General features: G+C 39.8%; 1 protein-coding gene across 2 annotated transcripts in view; it reads left to right on the forward strand.

Moving 5' to 3' along the window:
• nphs1 (NPHS1 adhesion molecule, nephrin) overlaps positions 1–13,003 on the forward strand; it is a 160,330-nt gene that overhangs the window by 7,289 nt on the left and 140,038 nt on the right. For both annotated transcript variants that reach the window (XM_017491282.3, XM_017491280.3), the window contains exon 3: positions 8,839–9,033. In XM_017491282.3, coding sequence (XP_017346771.1) covers positions 8,839–9,033 — 195 coding nt within the window. The remainder of the gene's footprint in view (positions 1–8,838; positions 9,034–13,003) is intronic.

Here is a 13,003-nt window from a genome sequence, read left to right on the forward strand (position 1 = left end):
TGAGCCTGCTGCTGGGCAAACAATTCATACTCTCCACAATAACATTGGTACAAAGATAAAACAGACAGTACAACAAAAGCTTTTTTGATAGTAAAACACCGTAAAATAAAAACACACAATAAAATGATAACATTTAAACCTAGTAGGATAGGTAAAAAAAAAAGAAGAGAGAAATACTTATGAAAAACTGCAAGCCCTGAGTGTTTACTTTCATATGAGCCATTAACCACTACTGTGGAGTGTGACATCACAAAAAAAATTAAATGCTGAACATGGGCACCCCCAAAAGAGGCGCAAATAAAATTTTTTGGCCACTGGTATGAAGAGATAATGCATGATCTGCCCACTAAAAATATATATATTTTTAGCCTTATATATATATATATATATATATATATATATATATATATATATATATATATTCAATACAGGAATTTGATTACGTAGTATAGTGTTTTTGTTTGTTTGTTCGTGTTTAGATTTTTTTTTTTCAGATGTCATTTAAGTACTTAGATTTTAATCAATTAATATTTAGAAATAAAAATGTATATTGTGTCTTGAAATTAGTGCATGATTGCATATCGGAGTGTTATGACTTCAGCGGAGATAACATTTTATCTACAAATTACAAGAGCTGATTCTCTGTGATCTGATAATACATTAACTTTGATGACAGGATATTCTATGGCTTAGAATATATATATATATACATTCATACATACATACATATACACTCACATACACACACTCCTGCCCAACATATATATCAGATTTTTACAGTTTCCATGAAGCATACAGTGAGAAATTAACCAGAATGTTCCTGAAAACCAAAAAAAAAATGTACACACACACACACACACACACACACACACACACACACACACATACACACACACACACACACACACACATATGTGTGTGTACATTTTTGGTTTTCAGGAACATTCTGGTTAATTTCTCACTGTATGCATCATGGAAACTAAAACCTGAGGGCAAGTGGAAGGCTTTCTGATTTCTCGATATCATAACAAGCTGAATTTTGTCTTAAGTTCCAGAGAGAAAATAAAGAGGCTGGTGAGGAAACAACCTTTTACAGCTCAGTTTGCATAATAAGGTATAAAGGTTGGAGTTAGAAGCAGGGTTTGTGTTTGTAACTTTTCTTATGACTTCCCAAATTGAATGAAATCCAACCGCTTATTCAAATATGTTCCGATTTCACTTGAGATCAGTTTCATCTTAATTGTAAGTCGCTTCAGATAAAAGTTTCTGCCGGAAGAATAAAAATGTAAAAATGGGTCATTGCTCACTCAGATGAGTCAGACAGTGTTCGGCAGGTAGCACACACTCCATCCAATATAGCAAGCTTCTTGTAAATTAGCTTCTATAAGTACCGCCTGAGGGCTACAGTTCAGGCACATAGCACTTGTTTTTGCAACAGCATTATGCCTATAAGACTTTCGCAATTTAATGCTTCTGAAAACATTGACTGCAAACCCACTCAGATCAGACTACTTTTACATACACACCCTCTTTCACAGGAGTGCTGCACCATATCTAAATACATATGATTAACAGGAAGTAAGAATACTTCTGGACCACTTTTGGAAGGGTTCAAAAGTCTGATTCCAGGACAAAGAACTGGTTTATTACTGTTTAAGACATGATTTTAATATTCCAGAGAGCACACAATTGACACAGTTGACAGAATTTGCATCTCAACAATGTAATCTGTAACGCATTTACTAATTGGAAAGATTTCCACATGTCTTTCTTAACATACAATTTATTTACTCCTTTCTAGTGACCTTATTAAACCTCCCTACTCTGTGATCATTCTTCTCATGACAGATTTTCTGTTTTCTGTGAAAGCACAAGTGAGGATACATCACACTACTAATTGAATCAATATCAAGTGTCAGTCATTAACACGTGACCGCAATTACCTCTGCATCATAAGTGAGGAAATGTTACAATTTGAATGAAAAATGTGGCTATGAGATACTAATGTTATGTGAACAGAATATTCAGACACACTTCAAGTCGGGGTTTCACGAACAAAACATGGTTTCACTTACAAATGCATTCTTAATGAGATAAGCCATATAATCCAATTTTTCCCTCAGTGGTGTGTGTACATGAATTTTATTCACTGGAAGTCCTATGGCAAAAACTGTATGTCTTTTACAAAATTATTTTAGAAATCTTAATGAAAATATACATTTTTAAATATTATTATTATTATTATTATTATTATTATTATTATTATTATTATTATTATTATTATTATTGGTCACATTTCTGACTGGTGGGTAATCAAATTTTGGTTTAATTAATTAATAATTAAATACATAGTTATTAATAATTAATGTTTAATTAAAAAAAAAACTCTTTAAATTGTTTCCTTTAGCTAGCATTTTTACTGAATTAATTACCATGAACAAATCATGAACTTCACATTAAATATATGATAAGTAATGTTAACAAAGTAACAAAATTTGTTACCATCCATCCATTTTCTGTACCGTTTATCCTAAACAGGGATCCTGGAGCCTATCCCAGGGAGTTTGGGGCAACCCATCAGAGGGCATAATCACGCACAACAAACAATTTGGAAATGCCAGTCAGCCTACAACATATGTCTTTGGACTGGGGGAGGAAACCGAAGTACCCGGAGGAGCCCCCAAAGCAAGGGGCGGAGACGGGAATCAAACCCCCAAACCAAGAGGTGTGAGGCAGACGTGCTAACCACCATGCCCTCCTGTATATTAACACATTTATTTAAATGTTAACTAAATATACATGCATTGACCTGTATCCAAATAAATTAGGTACGGAATAAAACAAGACAGGATTTGCTGTTGTAGGAAAATAATCAATGATTACCCTACTGAAAAAACAATAGAAACCCTCAGAGAATTTGTAATGGTTATAATGGGAATTGTATAGGTTTTCATGGAAACTGTAATGGACCCTGTGGGTCTCTAATGGTAATTTGTTCCTTTCTGCTGGTGGCATTTTATTTCTAGTGGATACCATTTAAAGACCAATAAAAGTGATGGTAATGGTGTTAATGGATAGCTAATGGTTTGTAATGGTATTTGTAGTGGAAACAATTAGAATTTTTTAATGGTACAATTTTGTGATTCCCCTTATACCATAACAGTTTGATAATGCTGACATTTCTTTATTTATTAAAGAGAGAGAGAGAGAAAAAAAACATCTGAAATGACACACAGTCATGATATTAATATAGATTTTATGCCTGTGTTGACTATTTGGCTTATTTGGTTTATTATAGAAAGAAATATTTTGAACTTGTACAGTAGATTTTATTAAATAAAAAAAAAATAATAATACATAGTATAGGCTTATAGTTTAACCTATATACAACAAACAAATAAATAATTCTACAGCTTTACACAAATTTAAATCACACTTGACCAGTGAGATAAATAATGAATCAGTAGCTTACACTACTGTAATATATGCTACTTGTAATTGTGTAAAATTTCTCCATTAAAATCACATCAAAAGTGGCTTTGAATTGAACCATAGCTTAATTCTAATAAACACAGACTCATAAACGCAGCAGATTATAGATAAATGCAAGAACAAATCAAAGTTGTTTACAACTTGACAAACCTCTTTTGGCTTCCTGAATACAATCAGTGTGTTTAGCTTGATTCAGGAATGCTGCAGAGCATACCCATAACTCCTGAGGTGTGGGATCTTTGTGTCCAGGCTCTAGGTTGCTCCTATTCACCTTCCTCTGCATGGTTTTACCTCACAATTGTGCTGCTGGCGATTCACCATAATGCACCTGCCACCTACTTTAGCACAGTCACGCATGGTGTTTTGAAGGCCATGAGGGAACACATAGCGTGGTGCCTTTGTGCTGCTATGCTACGCCAAACAACATAATTACATTTGTCGGGTGTGAACTTTGGTACCTGTACAGAAAGTACTATGATAGCTCTTATGCACATAAATACCATTTTGTCTCATTTATTTGAATGGCATGAGTAACCTTTAGAACTGACAAAGAACAAAAATAGCTGCTTGTTTTAGGCTCTTTTAGCATTGCATGTTGGCTCAGCTGGATGGTTCCAAGCCAACGCTGTTCTTTACTAGCACAGAGATTGTAAGATAGACTGTAGAAGTAGATTATCATTTTCATTTCCTGTGGATTGATTGTCAATTCTCTGCAACAATCTCGCTGATGAGAGAGCCCAGCTGCATCGCTAATACATGCAGCTCTATTTTTATACTGAGAAAAATGGTGAACAAGCGATGCAAACGAACATCAGCTTTACAGGATGTTCAGCATATCTGGGCTATGCAAATCGGGCAGCGATCAATCTAGAGTTGCTCGAAGAAGAACGGATAGAGTGTGATGTGACAGAGAAATGAATATTTTAAACCTACTGTATGACACACATCACAAATAGCATGCTAATGACACTAATAAGCATGTTAAACCTATCTAGCATTAAAGAACACATGCTAATGTCGCTTTGGATAAAAGCATCTGCTAAATGAATAAATGTAAAATGAATAAATGTCTAATCCTGCAATGTAGGCTGCTCTTCTGAGAAAGATCTAGTTAGTTTTGGTAAACACACTCATTATAGACTAATGCTTGACAGTACATTTGAAATGTTTGGGTTGTAACGTGTTTGTTGTGGGAAATCGAAGTGCTGTTTAGTCTGTAACTTCAGTTGATCAGAGGTTAGCAACGGGGGATGCAGCTCTTGAATTAATGCTGTGCAAAATGAAACCACTTTATGACAGTATGTCAGTCTGTAATGCTGTTTGATCAGCAAAGTCTATTTTAATTAGGCCACTCCATGTTCTAATACGCAGTTTCTCGCTGCAAGCTTCAGACAGACCACAACACAGTCACGTCAATACCACAAATTAATGGTACTTTTGACAACTGTTGGGAAAATATATTGCAGAACAAAGACATTAATTAGAGAGATAACACACTTAGTATCCACATTTAGACATGTGTACCTTGAAGTGCTCAAAATGTCATCTTTATTTAGAGGACGAGTGCTCAGTTAATACTCATGATAAGACCACTGTCAGTATTCAGAATCATTCTAAATGAAGTTAATCACTAACCTTTGCTGAGTCTTTTAGCAGGCATACAATGGTGATTATTACGAGTACATGTGATACATATTTAGACCTCAATAGCCTGAGGGTAATAAGATGTCGTACATTGTATTAGGGGTAACAGTCTCCATTCTGAACCCATATTCATGCGGCACCCAGCTCAGATTGAAAGTCAGATTCCACCAAACAACTTAATCTCATGTCATTATCTTTCTCAAATAAGATGTCAAAGCAGCGCGTCGGGAATTGGGAATCAGAGCCTGGCAAGGATTTGACACGTCTTTCCTCTCATATTTCTTCTTCTCGAGCAGCCAAGGGGAGAAGCATCGTGATGTGAACATTTAAACTCGCCACGCTGATTATCTCACGGCCGTGTTTACGTATTCATTTATGTAAACATTATGCTAATGTGTTTTCCGCCTTGTCGCTCGAGTCCGATAGCGCCCTTCCAGTCTGACGTGAGGTGACTGATGCGGCCTTGATGTGACGGTGCCGAGGCCTCCGAGTGCAGCCAAGCGGGCCTACGTGCACTGGTGATTGCTGGTTTAAAGGCCTTTCTAATACACAAGACTCTTGGGAGATGCTTTCAACTTTGTGTTATGGATTGATTGGGCCTGATGAGTAAACTAGAATCACATTTGCATGGAATATTACGGGGTAAAAAGTTAGATCTGATAAAATGAAACTGAAGAACACTGCTAAAGTCATACTTTGAACTATATATGCAAATAAAGCACACAGCTAACAGAGCTGTCTCATTCAGCTAATGAATAATTATGGGGCCAGGCAGGGAAAGTGTTTTTATTTAGGCTTGGTTTAGATGGCCAAAAGCAACACAAAAAGAATTATACCAGATATTTAAGCTCCAGGAAATGTTATTCTATGCTTGTATGAACCTTATTACTTTAATGAGATATTATTGCTCTTGTTGCAGAAAATGTGGCATAAAATGTTCTCCCTGTGTCTGCAAGGGATCCATAAGGGGGTACAGTGGCTTAGTGGTTAGCATGTTTGACCTCTCACCTACATGGTTGGAGGTTCAGTTCCTACCTCCACTCTGTGTGCATGGAGTTTGAATGTTCTCCCAGTGCTTTGGGGTTTCCTTGGGATACCCTGGTTGGCACCCGATCCAAGTCAATAAATTAAGTTATGTGTAATAAAGTGGAATGACACAGAAAAAAGTACAGAAACACTTGGAGGCAGCAGGTGCCATCGTCAAAGAGAAAACAATAGGCACTCCACTCCATTACTAAAGAAAAGCATGTTGAAGCTCGTTTAAAGTTTGCTACAACTCCAACACCTATGAAATACTGGGAGAGTGTAGACTGGTCAGACGAGAGCAAAAATTTTGTCTGCCATACACACCATGTTTGGAGAAGAAATGGCTCTGCACATCACCCTTAAAACACTATACCAACAGTGAAGTTTCATAGTGTGGGGCTGTTTTTCCATCGCATGGTACTGGCAGACTTTTAAATACTTGAAGGAATGATGAATGGAGCCCTTTACCGGGAGATTCTTGAGAAAAATCTGCTGCCATCCACCAGGATGATGAAGATAAGATGTGGGTGGACCTTCCAGCAGGACAACGATCCAAAACATACAGCAAAGGAAACTCTCAGAGAAACCTCTCAGGTTTCAGAGAAAAAAATCAAGGTGTTAAACTGGCCCAGTCAATCACCTGACTTGAATCCAACTGAACAAGATTTAATGACAATATGTTTAGAAGATTGGACAAAATCACACCTGAATACTGCGGCCCATTAATTTCCTCATACAGGAAGCGTCTTGAAGCTGTCATTACAAACAAAGGCTTCTCCACTAAGTATTAAATACATTTCAGTTAGCGTGTTTAATACTTTTTTCCTGTGTCATTCCACTTTATTACACATAACTACATTTATGGACTTCGATGTTTGGATTTCTTTATATGTGTGGATTTCTCGAGTTAATAATGTCTGATGAAACTTTCATGTGAATAGCCACATTGGAAATATATTTACTGAAAAAAATGTTGACACGTTTAATACTAATTTCCCCCTCTGTATATTAAATTTTACACCAAATATTTCAATACCAGTCTGTAAATGAACTTTTACACTATAAGAAACTGTGGGATGGAAGAGACCGGACTGGTGATGGCCAGCATTACATCAGTATTAGCATCATAGCAAACTGTGTAAAGCGCATGAATACCTTAATTAATGTGCTATTTTAGCAGTAATGCTGTATATAATTCTGGGTGTATTTGGGGGGTAAACATCAGTGGATGTATCTGTATTTGAAACTTTTGTCCCAAAGTGATAACAGCTAGTTAGCTGTTTCCATGTTCTTCCCTTTTTCAGCTTAAATCAAGAGTAAATATAACCATCTAATTTGAGATTTAACAGTCAAAATGGAAAAACTTAACTTTGTTTAGCTTGGCAACCAGCTATATCAGACCACAAACATTTCATTATTTATTAGCATGCTAACTAGCACAGATCAAATAGAAGATCCCAGCTGTGCTTTTGAACATTATGTGACCTCGTTTTCATGCTTGTGAAAACTGCTTGGAGTTATTCTCATACTCATTGTACTTTCTTTGAGGATTTAATGAAACATTGCCTAAAGCACATGCGAGAAATGAAGCGCAGATACTGCATCTAAGCGTAGCTGAAAGATGTGGTGTGGTTTTAAAAACGTTCATCATGATTTATAGTGAGACATAACACATACTACATGTAGCACAACAGTGCCTAGAGATACTTTCAAAAAGAATGAAAAAGTGTACTTTGATTAAATACTTTAGCCGTAAGCATCGGCAAAACTGTATTAGCATTATTAGCCAGCATTATTAGTTTTCTTTGACAGATGTCATAATCCTTGTCTGAAGCTGTATTTATTGTATACCCTGTCAGATTTTGTCTGAGGTATAGCCTATAGGCTTAAATCGCATTCATGACGGATATGTCGGATTTGAGCTACAGTCTGCACAGTCGTGAAATATCAGACAGATCAGTGAGGAACAGCCCACCGTTTGATGAATTAGGAGTCGTCGACACTCGGCCATCATTCTTCTGTGTGAATCTTGGCTTGGTGCTACACTGAGTGAGAAGGAAAACAGGGGAGGAAGCTACCTTCTTTCCCTGGCCTTTCCTCTCTGCCGAGGAGACATTTAATTCACCGTAATTACTTTATTGACTCATTTGCACGGCAGAATTGCTTCCAATCTGCTATCAATAACACATACACTAGGATGAGGGATAGTAATGCCATAAGTGGATCCTCACACTCCTCATAGAAAAGCAATGGGCTTTTTTCTTCTCTCTATGGACAAAGCTGAATTTCCTCCTGCTAGACTTTCCCATAACCAGACATGACCATGATTAATACGAGTAATTTAATGGTACTAAAGTGTATTCGGATGTCTAAGGAGCTACTGAATTTATGTAGTTTGGGAAATGTTTTTAAGGGTAATTTGCACACCATTTCCTGGTTGACTCATAAAGCCAAGTGGCAGCACGTTTTAGATTAGAACTCAATTAATGAGCTGACATGTACATGACACTGCAGCTGTTGTAATTATAGAATCTAATGTAGGAACTTGCAGCCAAGTCAAACCAAAACATCCAGAGATGTCTGAAATCTCATTATAAAACAACTTTCACAGGATGGAAAGGATGCATTTTATGGTTGTTTCCACTCTCTCATCACTCTCTCTTTTGCCCTGTGCAGGCGTGTGTGGGCAGCAAGCGTTCAGGATGGAGCCGAGGAACGTGACCGTGAGGGCTGGAGCCACGGCTCTGCTGAAGTGTGAAGTGTTGAGGGCCTCGGGGACCGTGCAGTGGGTGAAGGATGGCCTGCTTTTGGGGCCACACAGGTCTCTGCCCGGCCACCCACGCTATACCATGACTGGTGATGAGAACAGAGGTGAGAAGCAGGGAGACATGGAGAGAACAAACCATGGGAAATTGCTAAACATATGCAGTGGAAAAATGGTTGTTTTATGCTAAAATTCTGTACATGTGTAGTACATTGCTATATGCAAAACTATGGCATAGAAACTTAAGTCCCCAGATGTGGAACAGCATATAGTTAATACTGTGAGGAACATCGTAATTTATTTGCACTGTAATTTATCCCACTATCGCATGTAACCTAGAGGTGGATGGGTCCCTGGCTCAACTCCTTTAATTACCATTGTCACCTCAGACTATCTTATTTAACCACGAAACCAAAAGTTTTGTAAAAGTTGTTTTGTGATCATGTCTGTTATCAATTAGTGAATTAAAATTAAATAGTACGTGAATTTCTATAACAGTATAGGCTCATGTGAGTCCTATTCTGAACACTATTAAGTGCATTCCCATATAGAACAGATACAGAAGTTCTTTATACCATAGCACTGTTGATTGTAATTGATTCTAATTATGTCTAATCAGTGATCACTTTTCTGTGAAGAGATGTTTATGTATCATTTTGGGAAGGAGTCTCCAGTGTTAGTGCTTTGTAACAGCCAGAGGTAAAACTTTAACTTTTCTGACCCTGGAAAGTCTTCAGAACTTCTTTGGTAACATGACACACTGCATTCACTTATTATATCTAAATATATATCTGTAAAACAAACAAACAAACAAACAAACAAACACACTTTCAGCTGTTTGCAATTAACAAATCAAACAAAAGCAATTGAAATAGTTCAACACAATGAATGCTTCAAGTGGTTTCCCCAAATTCAACTGAAAATGCAACTTATAAAAAGCGTTCCTGAGGAATCTTAGCCCATTCCTCATGAGCAATGGCCTCCAGTTCAGTAATATCTCTGGGTGTGCATGCTGCAACCGCCTTCTTCAAATCCCACCAGAGATTTTCTATGGGGTTCAACTCAGGTGACTGTGATGGCCCTGTAGAATCTTCCAGGATGTTTTCTGCAACCAAGCCTTGGTGAAAATTGAGGTATGCTTGGGATCATTGTCCTGTTGGAAGGTCCGATGGTGCCCAAGCTTCAGCTTCTTCACAGACAGCATGATGCTCCCTTTCAAAGGGAATTTCGACATTGCGTTTAGCATAACACTATGGGGGAGCACCTCTCACACGTGACTGGCATCTGAAGCTTGTGTAAAATCATGCTTATTTATAGGCCTGCCATGCCAGGTGACGTGGCAATTAAGTGCGTCGCGTGATATAAATATGACACCTGTGAACTGCGCCATCAGCCTTTATTATCTTCAGCAAAAGAGTGCATGTCAGTTGTTTGTGTAAAGAAGCAAAAAGACGCTTAATTTCCTTGCTATCTTTTCTCAAAATCTCAGAACTTTTCTATCCCTTTAAAAAAAGAGAAGAAAAAAAAGGAATGAGTGAGAGAGAAAAATATGAGAGAGAATTCAGGAAGTGTGTTACGGCTTGCTCCCGTTTCATCACGGGGAATAGTGCACACTTTCTGGGTGAAGTGTCTAGGGATGTAGCATGCTATGGCAGCCTCGAGAGGCTGAGCATGGTAATACCAACATTAAGCAGCTCGGCTCGCGATTTGCGTTCTTCTCGGAAGCTGAAGCGAGTTTGGTTTCAGAGCCTCACGGATCTGGGCCGGCCGCTGCCAAGGCAGCTAGCCGTCTCAGGTTCGAGGGATCTCTTATGGATCCGGAGGAGGAGCCGGAGATGAGCGCTGCTCTAACTGTTGCTCTGTCTTTCCCGGGTCCGGCTCTCCGTGGAATTTTGGAGCTCGCATCGCAACTCCTCCTTCTGCTATGGAAAGTCAAAAGGGGAAGAAAAAACACACACACACAAAAATAATAGTAATAATTCCTCTCTGACTCTGAGGAGCCAGAAGAGTGTACTAAAAACTGAGAGCAGCATATAAAGAGCTGCTTGAAGTGATTACAAAGGCTGGATGAGCCTTTTCCAACCCAGGGAAAGTAAATCCCTCACACTGCAGATACTCCCCTTTCATCCAGAAGTGCATGACAAAATATCAGGCTTCTGGGGGAAAACCATGCATAAGCCGTATTTATAACCCCACGATATTGGATTATTTGGCCATTGTGGGGAATGAACGGCATGGCTATTTAGCTATGCTGAAGGTGGAGGAGGCACTTGCGAGCTACCTCTCTCCATCGAGAGAGGTGCTATCCACCCACCGTGTAAGGCCACCGTGGCACTGGTGAGCAGGGCCTATGCGGTAGTAGTCTTGCTTGTGGGTCACTGCAGACAATGACAGTGTTGCAGGCCTACCAAGCAGACCTGCTGAGTGAGCTCGACATATGGCGGCATTCAACCAGTTCCTTCCCTGTTGTCTTGAGTTCACCCGGGCATCCACGAGTGGAGCCCAGGCCAGCACTAGTGCGAGGGAGACCCAGTATGGCAGCCCGCCAACCCCCGCGGACAGCCAGGGGAACCGGACGGCCACAGTCGCGGCCTGCTACTAGGCCTGATCTGAGAATTGTCATAAAGGCCAAGCAGGCAAAGAAGAGTGGTCCTGAGGGGCCGTGGAGGGACGTATCAGGGGACATGAATTTGTTAGGGCAATTAGCCCCCAGTGGTACTGTAGGGCCTCCCCTAGCCAAGGCAGTCCCATGTTTTCAGTGTTTTCTGGTCAGTGAGCTGTCACAGGGCAATGAAAATCTGATGCTTTCCCTCCAATATAATGTGGAATAGTTAACGTCACAAAAAGACCATCTGGCAGGGTGGAAACTACTGTCAAATGTGTCTCCATGGGTTCTGTCATCCATAGAAAAGGTTACCGGGTCCAGTTTATAGCTCGACCCCCCCGGTTCAGAGGTGTGCTCACCACAGTAGTCAGCACAGACCAGAGCCCGACATTAGCGCAGGAAGTAAGATCCCTCTTGACAAAGGGGCCATAGAACATGTACCCCGTTCCCTGAGGGAGGGAGGTTTTTACAGCCGTTATTTCCTGGTCCGCAAAAAATTGGAGTATGCAGCCAATTTTAGATCTGCATCATCTGAAGTGTACTCTTCGGACATACAGGTTCAAGATGCTGACGCCCAAACTTATCGTTCCACAGATTCAGTTTGAGGACTGGTTTGTGACGATAGATCTAAAAGGTGCATATTTCCACATAGAAATATCGCTAGCTTTATCCCCTCGCACCTTCACAAAGTGCATGTATGTCACTCTGGCTCCATTGTGACTCCAGGGCATACGTGTATTAAACTACTTGGATGACTGGTTAATTATAGCACGATCCAGGGAACTGGCGGTTCAACATCAAGATGTTGTTCTCGCCCACATGAAGAGCATGGGGCTCAGGTTGAACCTCAGAAAAGTATGCTTTCCCCAGTGCAGTGGACAACTTTTCTAGGGGTTAGAAGGATTCTACTACAACAAGGGCATTTCTATCCCCAACATGCATAGGGTCAATCCTATTAACACTGAGCAAGATAAAGCTGGATCTTGGGAGACTATTGGCACTTATGGGCCTATTGCACAGGAGACCGTTCAGTGGTGGCTGAGAAGTTGGGGGTTTCGTCCAAGGACAAAACCTCCGAGAATAATCAGTGTCGTGTGGCGATGCCTACGTGCTCTGAGAATTTGAGTGTTCCCGGTTTCTTGCCTTGGGTCACACTCTAGGGATATCTCCTTAACGCAAGACGGTAATGACAAACACCTCCTTCACTGGCTGGAGCGCGGTCTTAGACAGCTGTCCAGCTCACGGTTTCTGGTGCGGCCCTCATCTGGAGCGGCATATAAATTGCCTAGAAATGTGGGCCATATTTCTAGCACTGAAATTCCTTCTTCCTCATTTGAGAAGTCACCATGTGTTTACAGACAACACACCGGTGGTCTCATATATTGACCACCAAGGAGGATTATGTCCGTGCCCCCTGTTCAAGCAGGCGCAACTAATTCTTCTTAGTTCTTCTAAATTCTTCTAAATCTTCT

The sequence above is a fragment of the Ictalurus punctatus genome, chromosome 17 (genome assembly GCF_001660625.3).
Source record: "Ictalurus punctatus breed USDA103 chromosome 17, Coco_2.0, whole genome shotgun sequence".
NCBI classification, from domain to species: Eukaryota; Metazoa; Chordata; class Actinopteri; order Siluriformes; family Ictaluridae; genus Ictalurus; species Ictalurus punctatus.